We start from the raw sequence: 24,336 nt of genomic DNA, 5'->3' as shown, positions 1-24,336 counted from the left end.
TGTTACATCATCATCTGCGCATGCGCACATGCTGCCACATCATCCTACAGAAACTGGGAGGGTTTTCCTTTTATTTGGTGCAGATTTCACATTCCTATTGTCTTTTGTTGCTTTCCTGTGACTGGTCAAAAGTGCGCCATGACTTTACAGACACACTGTATTTCTAGTGTTTAGATTTAAATTTCATATTCTTTATTCACTATTGAACACATTTTAAGTCCAGTGATTGTCTGATTGAGGTTGTTGATTGCCTGTATTTGGCATGCCTAATTATTGCCATTTTGTCTCAATTACTTGATCACTAGAAGTGGAATTTAAATTTTTCTCATTATTTACTCATTGTTATAATATAAAGGCAAATGAAATAAAATCGTGACAGAATTGCACAATAACTGCAGTGCAGACATGATATTACTAAATATTACTAAACTGCAATGCTGTCTGGTAGGCACCATTACCATGGACTCTTTGAAATAATCCATTCATTTGCTGCCATACTGCAGTCTGCGTTAGGTAGTTAGAGAGCATGTAATGTCCGAAAGTGTGGATTACATGAAAATCCAATGTATTTCCACTTTATAGGGTCTATAAATACAGAGCTAAATTGTTTTGAAATTTTACCTATCTTGTTCTGTTGAAAAGAATTGCTATTTGCTCTCCTGGAAGGGGGATGGTTCGTGAAAATTGTTCTTTGAATACCTCATTTTTCATTGTGATAGCTACATTTTATTTTTTGAACATTTAAAATTATAATATTAATATAGGGTAGTAAATTTATATTAGTCTGTAACTATGAGGTGAGTTATTTTTAAATGATTGATTTTAAATTATTGTTATTGAGGCATAATTTCCATGCAAGAACATAGTTTTTTATATGCAATAAGATGTACCCATTTCAAGTATACAGTTGTGTATGAGCTGGTTTTCTCAGTTCATCACAGTTACATTCTTTAACACTATCAGCCCAAGTCCCTTCAGGTTGATAGCGCTCCACTAACGGTTATACTGGGCCATATTAGAAGTTCTTACAAAGGCTTTCTGGGTGTGTGGGTTTGTTGGCATTATCAACTATGTAAATGGGTCTAGATGTTTCTTATTCTATTTGTGGCACTCAAATAGAATAAAGAGAGCCTCTCCCTTTGATTTTTCTCTTCCCACCAAACTCATGTTCTTTTGTCTCTTCTCTAGTGGCCTTTCCCTTCTTTCTGTTCCACATCAGCCCAAGCTTTACCCCTTTTCCTTCATTTCCCAAAGCACTGCTAATACAAAATGGCTGCACATTGGCAGCGTGCTTGCACTGAGGGTTTGGTGACCATGTGACTGCACTGTAAGCAATGTAAGTATTAGGTTGTAACTATTTCTGTTCGTGAGACTGTCTCATGCTGCATGTTAGATATTAGTTATGCGCCATCTCTGTTTTCACATTTTGCCAGGCTAGAGGACAGCTTACTACTACTGTCAGAGAATGGAATAGAGGTGACAGTGAAGGGGGGGGGAGCACTCCTTGTTTCATGTAGAGAAATAAATCAATAGATAATAGTTTTTAAATTAGTAAGCCTTCTGATATAACTTGGTAAATATTGGCAACTTAGTAACTACAACCATTTTATAATAATACTGTGTAACACATTTTTAACAAAAAGAAAGCAATATTGATTTTGCAGTGCATCTTTAAGATCTGCAGAAGGCCAGAGTAGCCAATCAAGACAGTGCAATTCCATCTGAACTTTTTTTATTTTCTTTTTTTTTTTTTTTTTTCTGAAGCTGGAAACGGGGATAGACAGTCAGACAGACTCCCGCATGCGCCTGACTGGAATCCACCCGGCACGCCCACCAGGGGGCGATGCTCTGCCCCTCCGGGGCGTCGCTCTGCGGCGACCAGAGCCACTCTAGCGCCTGGGGCAGAGGCCAAGGAGCCACCCCAGCGCCCGGGCCATCTTTGCTCCAATGGAGCCTTGGCTGCGGGAGGGGAAGAGAGAGACAGAGAGGAAGGAGGGGGTGGGGGTGGAGAAGCAAATGGGCGCTTCTCCTGTGTGCCCTGGCCAGGAATCGAACCCGGGTCCCCCGCACACCAGGCCGACGCTCTACCGCTGAGCCAACCGGTCAGGGCCCCGTCTGAACTTTAAGAGCTTATTCAGCTTCCTGCCTGGAAGAGGACTTCCAGAGGGGGCCAAATGAAGTTTTGAAGGCTCTTATGTCTCTTTCATTATCTTCATTTTAGGGGGGAACTTTTTAAAAATATTTTTTTATTTATTCATTTTAGAGAGGAGAGAAAGTGAAAGGGAGAGAAAGAGAGAGAGAAGGGGGAGGAGCAGGAAGCGTCAACTCCCATATGTGCCTTGACCAGGCAAGCCCAGGGTTTCGAAATGGCAACCTCAGTGTTCCAGGTCGTCGCTTTATCCACTGCGCTACCACAGGTCAGGCCTAAGGGGGAACTCTCTAAAGAAAGAAGAAAACACCTATTTTAATGTCTCCTAATGATATACTAAAAAAAAATTCTTCAATGTGTATATTTGTATTCTGTGTTTTTTCTTAAGTTCCTTGTATACCAAGGAATGTCTCCCTCCCCCTTGCACTTTTAAAAGCTATGGTAGGAACAAGTGTTTCTCTGTTAAGCTGCAGTGGTCTTAGTAGACGATGTCCGGAAAGAAGGCTGCTCGGTGATGCAGTACAGTGACACACTGGCACTGGATCTGCCCCTCTCTCGCTCTGCACACTTTGGACCAGTCATACATTTATTTCTTACCCACTTGGCTTGCAGTCCAGTGGTCGAATCAAACCTTTATCAAGTGTAAAGGTGTCATTTTATAAATATGTAAAGGTCTCATTTAATAAAAGCTGTGTAGAAGAGGTGTTGGCTAAGAGAGCCTACGGGGCTTCCGAATAGCCGTGGGGCTGTGGGAAGGCTCCCCTCAGGAAGTGAGGGCTGAGCCCAGACCCGAGGGGCATGAGCAGTCCAGGGGGGGGGGCAAAGGGGGCAGAGCTTTGAGGAGGAAAGGGAACGGGCCCCGAGGCAGGAGAGGCCGTGAGGGTGGGGGCTCAGCAAGGGAGACCGGGCAGAGGAGGCTGGAGAGCATCCAAGGGCTCCTGGACAGACCTTGCCGGCCACATGAAGGGACTTCGACCTCATCCTTCAGGCATGGGAGTCTGTGGAAAGTTTTAAGGGGAAGGGTGAGGTTTTAAGGGGAATAAAGAGCCTGGTTGCTGAGTGGCGGGTATTAGAAGGGTTTGGAGGCTAGGCAGTATTCCAGGTGGGCATACCAAGCGCTTTAACTGGGATTGGTAGTGTTTGGTTAGAGAAGAACAGTGGGCCAAATTGAAAGAGATTTGGGCCTGACCAGGTGGTAGCGCAGTGGATAGAGCATCAACCTGGAACAGGAAAGAACCAGGTTTGAAACCCCAACATCACCAGCTTGAGCGTGGACTCATCTGACTTGAGCACAGGCTCACTAGCTTGAGCACAGGGTCGCTGGCTTGAGCAAGAGGTCACTTGCTCTGCTGTAGGCCCCTGGTCAAGGCACATATGAGAAAGCAATCAATGAACAACTAAAACAACATTGAGTTATGCTTCTCATCTCTCTCCCTTCCTGTCTGTCGGCCCGTCTGTTACTGTCCCACTCATGCATGTGTGTTTAAAAAAAAAAAAGATTTGGGAGGCAAAAATCACCAGCTCTTGGTGATGGTCGGGATGGGTTTGGCATACAAACAAGGGAAATGTCAACGAGTGATCGTAAATTTCTGGCTAACATTCATGTAATACGGGGATAGGAGACAGGACCAGGTTCAGAGGGGGAAGAAGAAACGGTTAGGCATTCTATCTAAATAGAGTATGTTACACTCTTACATCTCAATAAAGATTTGTGGACAGCCGATTTAACTCAGAGGGAGTAGAGGGATTGATGTTCTAATGGAAATAAACGAGAAAGTAGATTTTGTTACATAGCAATCTTATTACTGACTTAATCATGGAAACAGTGGTTTTCTACATGACCTTGTCTTTGTAATATCCCACTTCAAACATCCTCCTTTTTTTGGCTCCATGTTCTCTCATGTTCTTGTTAATGTATACTATTTTTGTAAGACTATCCTCTTTTTAGAGGCTGAGCATGAAGTAAATTCATTATGAGTTCTCCTTGCAATGCTTTTTAAAATGTAAGACTTTTCTTGAAGTTCTCTTGGCATGCACATGATGAGTACTTTAGAGTTGACACCAGTATTTCTGTGACAATATCCTGATAATGTGAACCTTTGTGGCAGTTTTGCTAGCTATAGGTGTAGTCTTTGTTTGACTCTGCTAAATTGTCTTTGGCCAGATTCAGTGGATTTTTAACCAAAAAGTAGACAATGTTTTTTATATAACTTTTGGTATATTTCACTACATGTTTTAGAGGAGCTATCTTACAAAAATTATTAGAAAACTAATTGTTTTATAATGAGCTGAGTATAGGCATTTTAGTGTCATAATTAATAGCTTTAATACTTTTCAAAGAATTAATCTTTTGATCATTTCATTTGCGACTAAAATTTCTTTCCTTTTCAGAGTATATTAATTAGTCTTTTCAAAAGCTTTACCTGATCTCCTCACCAAGTGGTCAGTTTCTCTTTTAAAGGGGAATATTTACGGTGGAATACCACAAAACCATTAAAATGAATAAACCAAGGTTTTTCAACCTTAGCACTATTGACATTTGGAGCCTCATCATTCTTTTTTTTTCATTTTTCCAAAGCTAGAAATGGGGAGGCAGTCAGACAGACTCCCGCATGCACCCGACCGGGATCCACCCGGCACGCCCACCAGGGGGCGATGCTCTGCCCATCCGGGGCATCGCTCTGTCGTGACCAGAGCCACTCTAGCGCCTGAGGCAGAGGCCATGGAGCCATCCTCAGCGCCCGGGCCATCTTTGCTCCAGTGGAGCCTTGGCTGTGGGAGGGGAAGAGAGAGACAGAGAGGAAGGAGAGGGGGAGGGGTGGAGAAGCAGATGGGCGCCTCTCCTGTGTGCCCTGGCCGGGAATCAAACCCGGGACTCCTGCGTGCCAGACCGATGCTCTACCGCTGAGCCAACCGTCCAGGACCTCTTTTTTTTTAATGTTAGTCAGTTTAGAGAGAGAAGAGAGAGAGAGAGAAGGGGGAGGAGCAGGAAGCATCAACTTCCATATGTGCCTTGACCAGGCAAGCCCGGGGTTTCAAACTGGTGACCTCAGCGTTCCCAAGTCAATGCTTTATCCACTGCTCCACCACAGGTCAGGCCTGGAGCTGCATCATTCTTTGTGGTGGAGGCTGTCCTGTGCACTGTAGGATGGTCAGCAGTGTCCTTGACTTCTTCCTACTAGATGCCAGTAGTCCCCTACTCTATCCTACCTCATTGTGACAACCAAAAATGTCTCCAGACATTGCCAGATGTCCCGGCGGTGGGGCAGGGGAGAGCACAGTTGTCTCTAGCTGAGTACCACTGAATTAGATTTATATTTCAATATCAGGCGCATAATGTCGTTCTTTTTAAAATATATATATGTATGTATGTACTTATTTATTTATTTGAGAGAGAACGAGAGAGGAAAGGAGAGAGAGAAATACTGATTTGTTGTTTCACTTATTTATGCACTCATTGGTTGTTTCATGTATGTGCCCTAACCACGGATCAAACCCTCAACCTTCGTGTATCGGGAAGATGTTCTACCCAACTGAGCTACCTGGCCAGGGCCCACAATGTCATTCTTTGCTAAAAAGCTGTTGCTAAAAGATGCATACAGTAACATGCTAGATACATGATTTTCAATGTACAAAACAGTAGTAAACTTGCATATGGATAAAGTCGTTTGCAGTAATAAAAATGTGCATGGGAATGGCACATACAATCTTTAGGATAGAAGTTACTTATGGCGAGAGAAGGAATTAGGATGAATGAAGGTATATTTATCACATTTACATTTCAAGAAGCTATCAGAAACAAATAAACCAACATAGTATCAGTTTAAATCTGAAAGAAGTATACATTTTCTGTAATTTTTTCATGATCCATTTGGTTTGAACTCCTGTGGCATATCATGTAACACTTGTATTTTTTTAACTGTTGTCCTACATTTATCTTACTGTCATGCATTATTACACACCAGGATGTAAGCATCTGTTATATGAGACATTTAATTTGCTTATGTTAAACCTAGAATGTCATACAACCTCACATAAAGCAAGGGCCCAATAGACAATTCTTAGCTGAATGACTGAAATGTTCTTTTTTGCTATCGTTTTTTTTCCTTCCTGATTTTTGTCTGACATATTTAAATTTAGTAGTTGATCTAACTTTTAGGATTGGCAAACTATAGTAGTTTACAAGTAATAAATAATACAAGTCCAGTAAAGATCTAAGGGATTTCTTGGAATACAACCTAGTTTTTATCATTGCATGTCCTGGGTAATGTTTTCTATTTCTTTGGTGCTTGGCACACACACATTAGCTCCATTTTATCTACCTACCATGGAATGTATCCTGTGCTTGAATTTACTCCCATTTTGTAATATTACTCACAATGTATAAATAACTCAATTTGTCTGAGTTATTTTAGGTTTCTGTGCTGAGTAAAGATAAAGATAGAAACATGGAAATTTGCACATATTTATACTTTTAGGTGTACAAATATTAGACCTTTTTAGAAACGTTTTGGAAATTTTTGTTGGTGCTAACATGTACTTTTGAGAAATACACAGAAGAGAAATAATAATGCCTCCCCTGTGTGTGTATGTGTGTGTGTGTGTGTGTGTGTGTGTGTCTATTTCAGAATATATCCTTTTCAACAATAAAACATATGAGTGTTACTTCTAAGATGTATAATCTTGGAGGAAATTATGGGTAGTGTGTGAAAGCACTTAGACAATTGGGATATTTGCATTCAAAACATGGATTGAAGTATTTTCAAACATTTTAGTTGTCAAGTTGTATTCTTTGCCATTTGGATGAACATTTAAAGAATTCTCCCAGTAAAGGTCCTCCTCAAAGAATAATTAGAAAATGAATTGTAGAGTTTGATTCATGAAGAGTAGAGTAAAATAAAATCAGTATTTTGTTCTGTTCTGTTTTATAATGCATGCTGGATATTTAAAATCATAGAGCAAAAACATTCATAACAGTGAGTCCTGCTATTCCTTGTATAGTGAGTGTATGATCAGTTTAAAGAATCACTGTTCCAGAGCATAATTAAATCAAGTTATGTAAGTGCATTTTAAATAACTTAGTAAACTTTGTGATTGTTAACACCAATTAGTTACTTTGTCAATATCTTAACAAAGGACAGTTGATTCTGGGACTAAACCAAACACTCAGGAGCTTTAGACAGTAACTGGCAGGAGTGAGATTTGGTTCTAAGTCTCTGTGTCCAGTAAGGTTGTTCAGTGGTTGAGGCATGATTTTTATGGGGTTGAGATCTAGAGACTACTGGAAGAAATATTATAGGTCCTCCTGATACTATTTTACCCTGTTGGTTATTACCTGGTATTATTACCTGGACACAGTTATAGGTTCTCCTGATACTATTTTATACTCTTTGACCCAATTATATCACTTATATAATTTACTTTATGGAAATAAAGACGCAGATGTTGAGTGTGTTAATTGATAGACTGGTTTATTAACCATCCATTATGCATGGTGGTTTTAAAAATTACTTAATGACAGATAATTGTACCTTGTACTATATTAAGTGAAATAAAAGCAACATGTAACACAATATCCAATAGTCCTATTACAATTTGAGAAAAATTTACTAGAAGAAACTATATCAAAATGTTAAGAAGGGTTACATAGTTTTTAATTTCTTCTTTATACTACTTTTATATTCATATTTTAATACCCTTTATATTCTTTTATATTTTCTTTAATGAGTTTATTTTTCTAAGTAGTTTGAATAAAAGTGGAAATGTTAAATTCTTCCCAGCATCTTCTTCTGCCATTAATTACACCTTAATTACATGTGTTTTCTACCAAACATTGAAATGATTTTATGTAGAAAACTTTGTCTATTTGGCTTCATTCTTGAAGTAAGTATAGAAACCATATTTTGTGTGTCTGTGTGTGTTTTGAGGATAGAGGATTTCCATAGTATTGGTGAAAGAATAAATAATAGATATTTCATTTTATTTAACCTCCTTTTTGGTAACAGTTTTATACAGTGAATTCTATTTATGAGAGACTAGGGATAAAAAAGAAAACCAAATATTTTCTTTCTTCAAGATGGTATAAATGTATTGGTTTTAAATTTGAATTTGTAGTCATACAGTGGACAATTTTGACCCAAACAAACCTTTTATAAAATCAAGTAAGGCTTTAACACTGAGTATGCAATAAAAAAATGTATGTGAGATTCTGAGTTTAGAGTGCAGTATAGGATGAAACGCTACCTGGAACTTCTTGAGATGTGTGTGAGCAGTCTTACTCTCTCCCAGAGTGCATATCGTGCTGCCCCTTGGCTTGAGCTGTGAGCAGTTTCCTCATAGTGTTTGCTCTATCCCTTGTGCCATAGGTAGGTTGCTAGCTTGAGCCATTTGAAAAGGAACCCCATAAGAAAAAGGGTATCAGTGTTCTGAGAGAGTAGCATGCCTAGAAGAGTTACCTGCTATCACCGGCACTAATATTGTAGCCCGTTTTTCACGGCATTTTGCTGGCTTTGCAGTTATTCCTTCTCAGTAGTGAAATTTACCGTATCAGGAAATACCTGGAAGGCTGCTTCTATATTTAGGTCACAAGGTCTGCTAATACACAAGTACATTATATCCTAAAAGCTGTCTGTACTCTACAGTTCTGTTTCTTCGTTAAAAACAAAAGCATAATACCCTTAAGAATCTTTCTTCTCAGTAGCGGATAGCATTTTCAGATCATTTTTTCCTATAAGACAAATGTGAAATCTGGTATTTTTTTTTTCAATGGGCAAATGAGAAAGGGAAAGGTTTAATTTACTCACATAGTTACAACTTGGTTTATCTTTCAGCATAATGATTAAAATGGTCACTTTTCCTTCTCTCCCCCTCCCCACTTTCATGATTCTCCTTGCTTTTGTAAGAAACTTAGGCGAAAAGCACATATTTTTAATATTAATAATTTGCACTGCCCCTGGCCGGTTGGCTCAGCAGTAGAGCGTCGGCCCCACCTGTGGATGTCCCAAGTTCGATTCCCAGTCAGGGCACACAAGAGAAACAACCATCTGCTTCTCCACCCCTCTCCTCCCTCCCCCCCCTCTCTCCCTCCCCCCCTTCCTCCCCCCCTCTCTCCCTTTCCCTCTCTCTTTGGCCCTCCCTCTCTCTCTCCCTCTCTCTTTCTCCCTCCCTCTCCCTCTCTCTCTCTCTCTCTTCCTCACCCTGTATCTCTTCCTCTCTTTCCCTGGCTTTCCTTCTTTCTCCTTCTCCCTTTCCCCCTCCCTCTCCCTCTCCTGTAGCCATGGCTCCAATGGTGAGCAAGTTGGCCCTAGGCACTGAAGATGGCTCCATGGCCTCATTTCAGGTGCTAAAATAGCTCAGTTGCTTAGCAACAAAGCAGCAGCCTCAGATGGGCAGAGCATCACTCAGTGTGGGGCTTGCCAGGTGGATCCTGGTCTGGGTGCATGCGGGAGCCTGTTTGACACACAGGAGCCTGTCTATCTGCCTCCCCGCCTCTCAGTTAATTAAAAAAAGGGAAATAAACTGTACCCTGTTGGTTATTACCTGGTATTATGTTCCTTTCTGAAGCCTTTATTTTGATACAGGGAAAATTTTTTTATTAAAAGATCTGATCCTACAGATTTTGAAGTGTATTCAGAGTAAAAAGCAGGCCTGAGTCATTCAGAAGACCTTTCTATGCGATGCGTTTGCTTTGAGAAATCTATGTTATTTTCCAAAAGCTTTTTATAAACCAGAATTAGACATGAGTTATTTAGCCTAGTGGAACTTAGTTCTTAGCATTTCCATTTCCTTTCCAGCCCTTCTATTCTTCTCTTCCACCCAAAAAGAAAAAGGAAAAGAAAAAGATCTGCCATGTTGCAGTTTCAAGTAGGGTTGTGCTTGCAAGCTACATCTGTCGTTCAGGAGAACTAACTAAAGGCGGGGGGCAGGCGGGGAGGTTGGTGATTGGTATTTGGTGACAAATGTTTATCCCAGTTTGCATTGAAGTGACTGTCCATAGGGAAGAGCTGGTGAACAACTAGGTGGATTCGTTAGGAAAAGGTAAGTGAGACAGGATACCGGAAGAGGCATTCTGCTGCCAGCTACTGCCCAGCAGTGTAGAAGCCTTGTCTCTGGTCTTGGAAGGCCAATAAAAATGTATCCCTGGGTTTCAGAGAGCAGTTGGGGGTCTGTTACCAGTCACCCTGGCCCTTTGGTTTGTCCTCGAGACATTGACAGTTCTGGGCCATCCGGGTGCTCTCCCGTCTCTGCCCTTTGCCCCCTCCTTGTTTGCCTTTTCCTCTTCTCTTCCTGACGATGTCTGCAGGGCACTAAGAAAGAATTTTGGAACTGAGAAGTGATGGACTGGGGAGGAGGAGGGAGGAGGATCTATTTTTTCCTTGCTGGGTTCTTGCTACTCTGTCTCAGAATATACCTACCCCCGGATAATTGGGATCCCCAGTTTGAAAGACATGGGAGAATGACTTTTCTTTGCCTTTTCCCTTGCAGGAGACACATGAAATCGTCGCAATCAAGAAATTCAAGGATAGTGAAGGTATATATATATATTTTTTTTTTCTACATACATATATATTTTTTAATTTCTGTGAACAGAATGTGACAGAGATGAGATTGAGCTGATTAGACTCTATTCCAGAAATTATCAAGTCTCAGTTAAAGAAAGTGAATAGAGCTTATTTTTTAAATCATACTTTGCTTTGAAAAATTTAGTTCCTTCTGCATGAAACTTTTCAAATCTCATAATATTAGAAAACTCATTTTATAGTTTAAGGTAAAGTCAACATTGGAAAGCTTTATGAGAAAACTGATTTGAAGTAACAATTTCTGTGGGTTCGCACAAAAATAGCAAGCACTATGTGAAAGACTTCGATATTCAGTGGTATGATCTCCAGGTCCTAGTCAGAAATACAAGAATAAGTGGGAGTCGTTATATATTAAGTCACTGGGTAAATAAAAACCTTTCAAGGGGAAATACTACTTGGAGGGCTTGTTCATATTTCATGACCATTTTAAATAGAGTATTAAAATTACCCCACACTGTGCAAGAAAGGTTAAAGTAAACCATTTTTTAAAAAGTAATCTACAAAAAAGGTAATGTATCAAAAAAAAAATAAAGCCTTTTAGTAGTTTAGTGGGGATTTTAATGTAGACTGTTGGCCTGTTAAAAATAGCCGAGTATGAAACTGGCCGTGGAAACGTGCATGCTGTTTGAGAAGCTCTAATTTTTTTTTTTTTTTGGACTGAGACCCACAGTAGAATTTCTTTTTTACATCTTATCCCAGTGCCAACATACATAATGTCCTATGTATAGCTGAAGCACAAGTGTCACAGAGTGCCTTCTTCTGCTAATGTGAGGTTCTCCATTTTCTGTTCTTCTTGCTCATATAAATTCATGTAAATGCTTATTGTGGCATCAAGTACATTGATTTCACCATGAATGAGTCACAACTTGCCACTTGAAAAATAGTGCTCCAGGTGTAAGCGTCACCAGCACAGCATCAACCTTTATATCGAATTAGAACTATGACAAGAGCAGTCACAGCCTACCTTCATCAGCACACGCTGATTGACTGCTCTAAGACGGCAGCCTCTGTATTTGTGAACAGTTTCATCACCCTTACCTTAGACTGAGACTTAGCAAACGTCAAATAGCCGGAAGGGCTTGCGAGCCAGGGCCTGTGGTGTCGAGCCAGTGGTGTGCCATGGAGCCTGACCCGGGCGTGCTGGTCGCGTGGAGCATGTGCACACCAGCCAGGAACTTGGGCAGCCATTGTCCCCGGCCGCCTCAAAGACAAGGCAATAAAAAAATGCTTCTAAACAAAATGGGGGGAAACTGCTTCAAATGATGTACCTGTGGTCTAACAGGATACAGTAGTTGTAGGCCCAGAGCCCACTCTGGCCAGCAACTACTTGTTTCAGTGGAAATAAGCTCTTTGAGCAGTGGCTTTGGACTAACCACAGGTGGCAGAAAGAGAATGGTGACCTACTAAAAAGAGTGGTTGCAACAGTAGATCCCATGGGTGGTAAGACTTATGCCTGTGCATTCCTCTTTTGAGGAACATCATCAGGTATCATCCTCCATAAAAATAATAATCATCATCAAATTTTTGAAAAGCAGTATAATCTAGGTCCTAGATATAATTTATTCTAGGACATTGTATGCCATTGCTTTAAAAAACGAACAACTAAGTGCCATGTTCTTTACAAGCTCCATCTTCCACGTACCAGTTCTCAATTCTTAGCTTCAGTGAAACGAAATACGTGTACCTGTGTAATATCTTCTGTGTGGCAATCAGTAGTGTGTCTGCTGAAATTCACTGAGCACTGGATGAGGTACCGGAAGCTACGGAGGTGAGTCCCTCCGGTGTGGATATTGTCAAGAAGCTCATGACCTATTAGTACAATTAAGACCTATAAGTAAATAGTAGTCAGTGCTTTGATTGAATTTGTATCATTTTGAGGCAATATTGTTTCTAGCTGTGGTATCCCGGGGATGTATGAATAGTGTAGACATTATAGGACACATTTGATCAGCCCTTATTTCACTAAGCTGACAAAACGTGACTCCAACTCTGCCTTCTGCTCCCTCGGGCCAGTATCAGTTACTATCCCTCAGGCATGCAGCCCTTATCACCCACTGTCGTGAGCAAGGGAGCATCCTCCAAAGGAGTACACGTGTTTGTGTCTTCCCACAGTTTCCACAGTGCCAGGTCTATCACAGTAGGCCTCCCCAATAAGCCAATAGAGTCACATGCAGGTTACACACAGAGAGCGGGAAGTGAAATGACAGAGCGAGCAGAACGAGTGTCCGGCACAAAGTCCTGAGCACTGGTGGCATCTGCAGGTGGAGAGGTGGGCGTCAGTCCCAAGCCAGGCAGCCACAGTGGCGACATGCATCTGGTGGAGTGGAAGTACAGGGTCCAGATATGACCTGTGGTCCAGCCAGGCTCAAGTGCTGGGTGATCAGAGTTCCGAGTTCTTAACCCGCCAGGAGTGGAGGTCCCACTCATGTTGGTGTCCAGATGGAGTTCTTATCCAACTGTCCAGACTTGTGGTTTTGGGTGGTCTGGGCCCTCCTGAGAGTAGTCCCATTACACCCCATTACCTCAGTCTTGACATAGCACTTGACCTAACTGTCATGGCTGACAGTGACTCCATATTGGACTGTCAGGTGTCCAAAAGTCCACTCCCTCTTGCTCTGTATACCCACCCACTTTGCAGACGGACATCTTTGTGGGCATGCCTACGCATACTTCTATAGGGATACTCCTTAAACATTTCTTTGATAGACTCTGAAGACATCAATTTTTCATAACTTTTTAGTTCAGTCCTATTTTAGGAACACTTTCCTACTGTTTCCAGTACTCCCTGATAGATCTCAGACTTTTTCCTGCCTTTTCTGCTGCCAGAGAAGTAATATGTTTAACGGAAAGTAAGGGAACATGTGTGTGGAACAGCACTTTCGGAGTGTAACGTGCAGAGATAGTCAAGGACAGATGAGGATGTCCATTCAACCCCTATAGACGCCACTTTATTCTGAAACAGTTTATCATCTTACATTTTAGACCAATTCTAATAAAAATAGAGTTTTATAATATTGTCCTTATTGTCATATAGCTCTCATTAATCTCCTTTACTACTTACGCTGAAAATATTCTCCTGAAATTATGATGGTGATTCTTCTAAATCCATATATTTAAGTTTTTGTGAAGATAATGAAATAACCCTGTAAAAATACTGTTAAACCATAATAAGATCTGAACTTTGACCCACATTCAAGCTAATCAAGTATTCTCACGCTGAGGAATATTTTATGAGTATACATTATCTTTTGTTAGCTTTAAATGATTATGACTGTCTCCTATTTTCCTGTTACATATCTATGTATCCACAAATTTGTATAAAATGTTTGGAAACCACATTTTAAGGTAGACCATTATTTAGTTCAAGAGGTCCCTATTATCCCAGGATAATAGATTATTACTTAAAATGTAAACCAAAATTTCATAGTAAATAAAAGATGGGGGAAAAGAAACTAAAATTACAAAAATAAGCTTATCTTATAGTTAATAGTATTTAGGTTATAATAGCAATTATATGCTATTTCTTAGAAAAAAAGAATCAAGTGTTCTCTTTTGGGGGAGGAGCAGTTTTTACAGTAAAATTGTAGGCTAGGTCAATGAATAGCTTTCACAATAAAAAGAGTCATTAAAAAATACACAGAAGGCTTTCTCAGTTTCTCTTCATTTTTGTATATTCCTGCCTTTCTGTCTTCATTCTTGTCAGTTTTTTATTCTGATAAAGAACTCTATCAGATCATTTATCAGTGTCTTTGCCTATGACTTTCCCTGAAAGACTCTGATACCCTGGATGGGGGACAAAAACTCTGTTAAAAGGGAGGAATGTTTGAGTGATGGCATTTTTATCTGAGATCGCTTCATTAGTTAATATTTTCTTGTTTTGATGACATGTGCTTCTTTATACATTATCATAACTATGAAGTCTCAGATAATGAATTCTTTTTTTTTTTTTAACAGAGACAGAGAGAGAGTCAGAGAGAGGGATAGACAGGGACAGACAGACAGGAACAGAGAGATGAGAAGCATCAATCATTAGTTTTTCGTTGCGCATTGCGACACCTTAATTGTTCATTGGTTGCTTTCTCATATGTGCCTTGACCACGGGCCTTCAGCAGACCGAGTAACCCCTTGCTTGAGCCAGGGACCTTGGGTCCAAGCTGGTGAGCTTTTTGCTCAAACCAGATGAGCCCACACTCAAGTTGGCGACCTCGGGGTCTCGATCCTGGGTCCTTCTGCATCCCAGTCCAAAGCTCTATCCACTGCGCCACCACCTGGTCAGGCAGATAATGAATTCTTAAGATAACCTGAAGGTAGTATTATATAAATTTGTATATTAATGTAAGTTTCCACAGAGAAACATTAACTGAGAAACACCTAACCAACCAGAAGTCTTCTTAGAATTAATTCCACTCAGTATTTGGGTTTTCTGAGAAGAGAAAAATGACTACAGACAGACCAAAAAGGTACTAGAAATTATTTGTTAAAAGATAGTTTTCGGACTATGTGTAATGATAAAATTACCTTAATTCTCCTGCCCTTTCTATAAGTCCAGTATTGTACAATGATGTTTTATGTTCAGATGATAATCTTCTATCACAGTTGGGTTATCATTCTCATGCACACACATACATGTGTCTTCTGTCCTTCAATTTATGAAATAATCCAAGAGAACTGATTTACACTAGATAGCTTTGGACCAGTGAGAATTAAAAACATTGTCTGTTCAGCCTTTGCTTGAGGAAATCCTATGGCCTAGAATTTATTTTCGACATACACATGTGGATCTTCTGATGTGACAGTACGCTTTGCTTCTTCGGACTCCTCAGTCTTTCTCTGAATAGACAGGTGTTAGAATGAGGAGGGCCCGCCCTACTTGTCGCATGCGGGAGACTGACTCGGGGAGCCGTGGTGCAGTCTTCAGTTCAGATGGAGGTTAGGTGGAGTCTCTGCTTTTATATCAAATGAAAATACTTGCATTCATATCCTGCTGCTGCTTTTGTTTTCCATAGATACTTTTCTCTTGGGATATATATTTATTCTCCTTAATCATGAAAAAATGTTTACTTGGTCATCCATTGTTTTCTTGTAATTTATGTCATCTTGTTTTTACCCAGACACTAGAAAGCTCTATTCTGAACTCTAGATCAAGAAACTCACTCTTGTTTTGTATAATGGTATAATCTTTGGTCCTTAAATTCAAGAACTTGATTTCTCCATAAGAGAGGCCTTGAACTAACATTCTAATCCCTGGTTAAGCAGACAATTCAGTTACCTGTGTTTGAGCATTCTGTTAGTCATGATGTCACCATGCTTGCTTTTAATGTCCAAAATAGATCTCTTTCAAACTTCAGGGATTCTTCTAGGATTTGGTGAACATTTTGTACCTTTCACAATGTAATAAACTTCCATTGTGCTTTCCCCAGCCTTCATCTCTGAAGACTGAAGTGTTCTCATCTTTTCTGGTATAGATGACAGCACCACTAGTCAAACCCTGCTGGCCATTCATGTTGGCTGCCCTCCTGTTGTGCCTTCTTCAGTCAGGGCAGCCAGACTCAAACAGGATAGATACCCTTTGGTTTTATACAGGATGGGTTGACTCCCCCCCATCATACCTGTTTAAAGTTCCGTTTCGGGGGTCTCTTTGGCTATACAAGACTGTCAGGGTTAGGATTTCAAAAAGTAGGTTACAGCTATTTCTGGGTTTCTTTTACAAGCCCACAGTCCTTTAAAAATAGAGTTACAATAGAAATTCAGCTCATCTTTAGTTTTTTTTCTTTTCATCACTTATGTTTGCATTTGTTTATTTATCTTCCTTCTTAAAAATTGTTTTCTTTTACTTTAGTGAATCTCTCTTCTTGATTTTATATGTGTTAACTTGCTTTCCTAGCAAGCTTAGCAATAGTGTTGTTGTTTTTTTTACTTAATGTTCTTTTTCTACTCTACCATTTAGTCACTACTCAGTAAAATTTATATAACTTTGTTAGAGTTCCTGTCTGTACTAAGCTCAACAGCCTCAATGGGCATGCGCATCAGCAGGAATCACATGGACATAACACCAGCTCTCAGAGCTGGAAGGACCTTCTCCATCATCTAGAAGAACCTCAACGCCAGCTCAGAAACCGAAGGCACAGAGCTGCACAGCTCGTGTGTGGTTAACTGAGACTAAGATGCAGACCCCTTGGTCTTTGCTGAGTTTTTCTTGAGCCCACAGCATGCTGCTTTGCCCCTCACCTGAGCAGTGCAGGAACAGAGTCTAGACTGGAGCCGGACTGTTCCAGCTCTCTCTGCAAAGCCCGCTCCCTGCCCTCTGCCATGTTGCCTGCGTCCATGTTCTGCTCAGTGTAGCATTCTCTTCACTCACTCTGAGAAAGTTATTTTTCCTCAGCTTGGCTTCTTCCTGTGTAAACTGGAGGAGCCTGGCCTAAAAACGAAGCCACGGGGTTCTGTCAACTAGAAGGCAGGGCTTTTTGTGCTCACTTTAGTGGGCTCTGCCCCCACCTTTAAAAAGCTGCCTCATTGAAGAGCTTGGCTACCTTCTGAACCTCTGAGGAGAGAGCACATGGAAGTGGAATGTGCTTTTCTTCCCCATCATCTGATTGTTCCGTGCCCCAGTTTTCCTCATAGAGTCCAGGGTACACCGGGAACCTTAGAAGTACTCAGAGGGACAAAGGCATCAGGAGAGACCCAGTACTGAAGAGTGCACATTTTGCTTGCACTTAGGAAATTAATAATTTTACTTCCTGCCCTTTCCCATTTATTACCATCTCAGTGCCGAAATGATTACCTCAACTTTTAATGCTTCTGACTGGCATGTATTAGAGAAGCCTTCATTTCCTCAAAAAGGCTGCTCAAATGAGGTCGTTTGGGTCCTACATACTAAGTGATTTTGTGAGCTGATTTTTGAAGAATCCATTTCTTCTCTCTCTGACCATTCTTAGGTAGAGTCAGTATAGATTTAAATGATGTATATATACCATAGAACCAGATTTCAGTGAGGTTTAGTCTCATAATCAATGACATTTTAATGAAAAGAAACCATAGATTACTAGATTTAGAAAAGGCTATGGGAATTTTAAGGGTATGTGTATGTGGGGAGGTGCCCATTTATTTATCTCATGAATGAGAAGTTAGGTGGCTTGCCCAAAGTCACATCTCACAGTGTTAGTGGGTTAAAAGCATACAAAATCTAGGTCTCGCATTGTGGCTGCCATGTCTTAAGGGAATAAGAGCAAGCCACATATGAGCAAAGATTTCTTCACAGCACTGTGGGAAGTATGTATGCATGTATGTATGTGTGTATGTATGTATTTTTTTTTAATTCTCTTATTTATTTTTCTGAAATGAGAAGTGAGGAGGCAGACAGACTCCTGCATATACCTAACTGGGATTCACCCGGCATGCCCACTAGGGGGTGATGCTCTGCCCATCTGGGGCATTGCTCCATTGTAACAGGAGCTATTCTAGTTCCTGAGGCAGAGGCCATGGAGCCATCCTCAGCACCCAGGCCAACTTTGCTCCAATGGAGCCTTGGCTGTGAGAGGGGAAGAGAGAGAGAGAAAGGAGAGGGGGAGGGGTAGAGAAGCAGATGGGCACTTCTGTGTGCCTTGGCTGGGAATTGAACCCGGGACTTCCACACATCGGGCTGACTAATCAGGTACTAATACTGAGCCAACTGGCCAGGGCCGGAAGTATTGATTGATCTCCTCTTAGTGACAGTGCTAGGTCATTAGGTGTATAAGGTTGAACTGAAGAACTAAGGCCTGCCCTCCCAGAGCTCTGGGTTTGTAGGGGTGGCCACACAGATGTGAAACCAGTTAGCAAACAAATACCTCAATAAAGATAGGGTGAAGATCTGAAAGAAATGTTCAGAGTCCTGTGATAAGGAATAATGGAAATGGAAGGCTACTTTGTTTTAGTGCTCTGGGCAAGGCTCATGAGGAGTGACGTTTAAACTGACACCTGAAGGAGCCAGCCCTGAATGAGAGTTCTGGCAGAGGGAACAAGTTAAAAGGCCTGACCATTGACAAAGAGTTTGAGGCTATTTGGGGACCTGAAATGCTCAGGGAGCTGGGGGGAGGGGGGCATGAGAGGAGGATAGAAAGTGGCCAGGGACCAGGTCATGAGGAATCAGTATGTTTCTCTTGCTGAACCACTTCCTTGTTAGAAGATTCCTTGCTGCTTACTGAGATCTGTGTGGCTCTGTGTCTTAGAACTAGGTGAAGTTTAGTTTGATTACCTCCAACTTGAGAGTAACTCAGGTGGGATAGCAGAGAAGGAGGTTAGCCTTCTTCATAAGACTAAAGGCTTTTAGTGTGACTGTGAGAACTGCTAAGGTGAGAAGTCCAGGTGAATCCCAGTTAGACATATGCAGGAGTCTGTCTGCCTCCTCACTTCTCACCTCAGCAGTTCTCACAAAGCACCACTTCTGAGCATCGGCCCCTACTGGCAGATGAGCTGGACCTCTGTGTCTCCCTCCCCACTCCAAGCCCCCAATCCTCTAAGCTGCTTTGGGAAACCCCCTGATCACATCAGACTTGTTTCCCCTCTACTACCAGGTGTCCCCTCCTGTGGCGTGCTCTGTTGCACTGTTGAGTCCCCCTGGAGTGGGCTGGGCTGGGCTGGTCCACTGCCTAAGCTGCCGCTGGCCTTAGCTCTTGCTAGACCTTGCTTTCCTTCTGCTAGGCATTCTCTCTCTCTGCCTTTCCTAATGTTAGTCCCAGCCTTCTCCAACAGTGTGCATGCCGAAGTGGTGGGAATCTTCGTTTGTGTAAGCAGTTCTTCCTTTAGTCTCAGTGTGACTGCGGGTTGGGATAGAAAACAACCTGAGAGGTGCTCCTGGTGATGCAGTTAGAATCTTCCGTACCCCCTTTGGCTCCAGGCAGGGTTTTCCTCCTGTGTATCTTGCTTAGGGAGTATTTCTTCCTGGAAGGTATCTTCATCTTTTTTGCTTCTATCCCCAAACTCCATTTTCTCCCTTCCTCCAACCAAAACGTGCCAAAACCTAAGCCACACAACTGAGACTCTGAAGCTAACATTCTGACCCTTACCTAAGGCCTGCCCTCCCAGAGCTCTCGGTTTGTAGGGGTGGCCACACAGATGTCAAACCAGTTAGAAGACAAATACAGTGGTACCTTGACACATGAGCACTTTAAATCATGAACAATATGAGAGACGTGCAGTCACTCACAGGATATTTTGCTTTAAGTCACGAGCGGATATTTGAATCACAAGTGTTGGGCAAATGAATTTGTACAATTTGTTTTTTGAGTTTGCTCACTTTTATTGTTAGAAATTATGCTGGGCAGCTGTCTGTGAAATTGCTAATTACCTTCCTGCTTGGGAAGGGCCATTGTTATGTTAATGTCTCTTCCCCCTCTGCCAGCATCTTCACCTGACCTTGAAAGTAAATACACTTTATAAACCAGTTTATTTCTTTACATACTCTTTTATTATGTTTATATATGTGTGTGTATGTATTTGTTATTTATAAAGTATATTTTCTTATTTAAAAGCAAATAAAACAAAAAATTTATGTGGTTTTTGGGGGCCAGAATGGATTCATTGCATCCCCATTAATTTAAATGGGGAAATTTGATTTGACACATGAGCAAATTGAGTCATGAGCTTGGCCACGAAACCAGTAAAACTCGTGTGTCGAGGCACCACAGTATATAAATAAAGATAGTGCGAAGGTCTAAAGAAATGTTCTGAAATCATGGGGGACAAGCATGTTTCCTAGTTTTTCACTTTGGGATTTTAGAATGAAAATATGGCCTATTACTTTAGCACCTGTAATCAGGTACTGTTCAAAAGCACAACATATGAATATTCATACTAAGTGAGATGCATATCCAAAGACTGTTAGTGGGTCATGTCAGTTCAGGTATTGCTTTTAAAGAGATTTGCCATAACTAGAAAAAGAGTTCAATTTTTAGCCTGATTTTTGAATTGTTAGAATTGCAGATAAGGAATTATGAATCTGTATGCTTGTGTGTATATACATAAACATGGTAGTTAGAATTTCCTGGCTAAATCATAAAATGAAGTATTACCTTTCCCACTGTCCCTGTTAATGAATCCATTAGAGTGGATCCTTCCTCCTTGTTTGTGGGGGTTATCGTGAGTGACATTGACGATGTGGATGGGGTTGTTGGGTCAGCATACGTTCTCCACCCCAATACAGCTACACCATCTGGGAGGGACAGATGGACATACCACACAGGAGGACAGCAGGAACCTACAGCAGCTGCTGTTCCAAGAGAAGATCAGACACACTTAGAATTCCCTGCAGCTTGACTGGGCGCTGCACTGTGGGCGCTGTACTGTGGATGCCTGGCACATGGCCTCTGCTCACTGACGTGACTCACACGCAGCCTGAGGAATAAAATGCTCTTTTAAGCCAAAGCTTCAGGCCAGACTTAAAAACATCAACTGCTACAGATGCTGCACAGGCTCTTCTGCACACTGATACAGTTGATTCCTTTTTACCCTTTTTTAACTCCTTCAAATAGTGTTAGAGCTAAACGGACAATGGATTATTCATATGTGGTACTTGGAACTCTGTGTTTTACACATACACTTTACAATAAGGAGATACAGAAAATTCAAGCAGAAAATTAGGTTCATGCTGGTCAAATAATCCTTTTCCTGAAGTTTCTTGTCGCTCCTTTGAACAAGAAAAGGTGATATCTAATATGGCATCCTTGGGCGTCTCATGCAGAAGTACTCAAAGTGGAAAGTGAAATTAAATTAATGGTTTCAGTATTAGAAATGTTTGAATAGTAATTTTAAAGCTTTAATCTTGCTCTGCTCACCATTGCTTACACGCTAGAAAATGAAGAGGTCAAGGAGACGACTCTGCGAGAGCTCAAAATGCTCCGCACTCTCAAGCAAGAGAACATCGTGGAGCTGAAGGAAGCCTTCCGCCGCAGGGGGAAGCTGTACTTGGTATTTGAGTATGTTGAAAAGGTAAGTCGCTCATTGAGTGTGGGGTTTGCCCGATCCTTTTGTTTAGGGCTGTTTCTGACACTCTTCAAGGAAGTATTGTTATTTGGTATGACTTGTCAATGTTATAATCTGAGGACCTTTAAAAATGGAATCATTAGAGAAGTCCTGAAATATATTGATGGATTTTCTACAATTTAACTGTATAGATAGAATCTTAAATTTAAACAACTTATTGACTTGGCTTCTGAAGTTGGACAATCTATATTCATCATACACTTGGTTTATTTTAATGAACCCTAAGTGAGGCTCCCAGGGAGAGACAAATAAAGTGGCAGTGATGGTACAGGATGGCAGAGGTGTGTGTAAGACCCCTCACAGGCATTGGATGGGCGTCTGAATCTGACCGATGGTGGTGAGTGGGTGGGCTCTTGAAGCAGCCTCCATGTATCGCCAGTGCTCTGGCTGTATTTGAGGGAAGGTGTACCAGGAGGCATGCGGTGAGGCTTGAGTAGGGAGGTGAGAGCGCAGGGAAGGAACTGGAAGTGTGGGAGAACAGAAGAAAATCACACGTTGTTCCAGTTCTCTGTGTATTTGCTTTATACTTTTTAAAAACTATTAACTATTAGGGACAGCTTTCATGATGTGCCCTGGGGGTGAATAGAACCACAGTAATCAATGTTATTGTGTGCTGGCGACAGTTTTGTAAGCACCTGACCTGCAGCAGTTGGCTGTTGCAGTTGGCTATTGTCATGAACTTCAATCAGCCTTTCCAAGAGTAAAATAAACTGGAGCCGACAGACCTTTTAGAAGATCATTAAATAGGTGGCCCTGCTGATTTCCTGTGTTATCATCTGAAGATTCCAACTGGAGAGGTTTTGGGTTTTATGTTTGCTTGGGCCAATTCCCGGACGCTTTCTAGGGCATAAATGAGATCATCACCACCAACATCACCACCTCCACCAGCATCACCACCTCCACCAGCATCACCACTATCACCATCACCACTATCACCATCATCACCACTACCACCACCACCATCACCATCATTACCACCACCACCACCATCACCACCACTGTCACTACCACCACCACCACCATCACCATCACCACCACCATCATCACCATCATCACTACAACCACCATAATCACCCCCACCCCCACCACCATCATTACCACCACCATCACCATCACCCCTACCATCACCACCACCATCATCATCACCACTATCACCATCATCACTAACACCAGCACCACTACCATTACCACCACCATCATCACCACTATCACCATCATCACTATTACCACCATCACCACCACCCCCATCACCACCACCATCATCATCACCACTATCACCATCATCACTAACACCACCATCACCACCACCATCACCATCACTACCACCACTACCACCACCACCATCATCACCATCATCACCACCATCATCACCACTATCACCATCACCACCACCATCATCATCATCACCACTATCACCATCATCACTAACACCACCACCACTACCATTACCACCACCATCATCACCACTATCACCATCATCACTATTACCACCATCACCACCACCCCCATCACCACCACCATCATCATCACCACTATCACCATCATCACTAACACCACCACCACTACCATTACCACCACCATCATCACCACTATCACCATCATCACTATTACCACCATCACCACCACCCCCATCACCACCACCATCATCATCACCACTATCACCATCATCACTACCACCACCATCACCACCACCATCATCATCACCACTATCACCATCATCACTACCACCACCATCACCACCACCACCACCACCATCACCACCACCACCACCACCATCACCATCATTACTACTACCACCACCACCACCACCATCATCACCACCACTGTCACCACCACCACCATCATGACATGAATAGCAGTGCTGCTGAGACAACTGACCGGTGATATAGCTTTTCACTTAATTCAGCCTTTACAAATTCTTTTCCTAATTATGGAAATGTGTATAGCAGCGGTTCTTGTGTTTTGGTCGTTTGACCCCCGCCGGGGTCACGACCCACAGGTTGAGAACCGCTGATGTATATAGTAACTTGAAAAATTTTACAAGGCTCTTTGTTGTTTTAAACACTGTTTTACTTAAGGTTTCTTTTTCTGTGTCAATTTAGGTATTTTCCTAAGGGTCCTTCCCCACCAAAATAAAACTGAAATTTGATGCATACTTTTTAAAGTTATTTTAAAAAAGGATTGCTACAAGATCAGATGTTCTTTATATTACTATTATTATTTTTATTGATTAATTTTAGTGAGAGAGGAGGGGAGAGAGAGAGACAGAGACAGAGAGATGGTGACAGATCTGTTCCTCTATGTGATCTGACTAGTGATCAGACCAGCAACCTCTGTGCGTCTGCACAATGCTCTAACCAGCCTAACTCTCCGGCCAGGTTCCTCTATGTGATCTGACTAGTGATCAGACCAGCAACCTCTGTGCGTCCGCACAATGCTCTAACCAACCTAACTCTCCGGCCAGGTTCCTCTATGTGATCTGACTAGCGATCAGACCAGCAACCTCTGTACGTCCGCACAGTGCTCTAACCAGCCTAGCTCTCCGGCCAGGTTCCTCTATGTGATCTGACTAGCGATCAAACCAGCAAC

At 41.7% G+C, this 24,336-nt stretch overlaps 1 protein-coding gene across 1 annotated transcript in view; it reads left to right on the top strand.

Annotated features, from left to right (window-relative positions):
- CDKL5 (cyclin dependent kinase like 5) overlaps positions 1-24,336 on the top strand; it is a 209,556-nt gene that overhangs the window by 105,576 nt on the left and 79,644 nt on the right. Inside the window, exons 4-5 of the mRNA XM_066249429.1 lie at positions 10,634-10,679; positions 21,557-21,693. Coding sequence (XP_066105526.1) covers positions 10,634-10,679; positions 21,557-21,693 — 183 coding nt within the window. The remainder of the gene's footprint in view (positions 1-10,633; positions 10,680-21,556; positions 21,694-24,336) is intronic.

The sequence above is a fragment of the Saccopteryx bilineata genome, chromosome X (genome assembly GCF_036850765.1).
Source record: "Saccopteryx bilineata isolate mSacBil1 chromosome X, mSacBil1_pri_phased_curated, whole genome shotgun sequence".
NCBI classification, from domain to species: domain Eukaryota; kingdom Metazoa; phylum Chordata; class Mammalia; order Chiroptera; family Emballonuridae; genus Saccopteryx; species Saccopteryx bilineata.
Note: the sequence above shows the minus strand (reverse complement) of the source record. Positions and strands in the feature narration are given on the sequence as shown.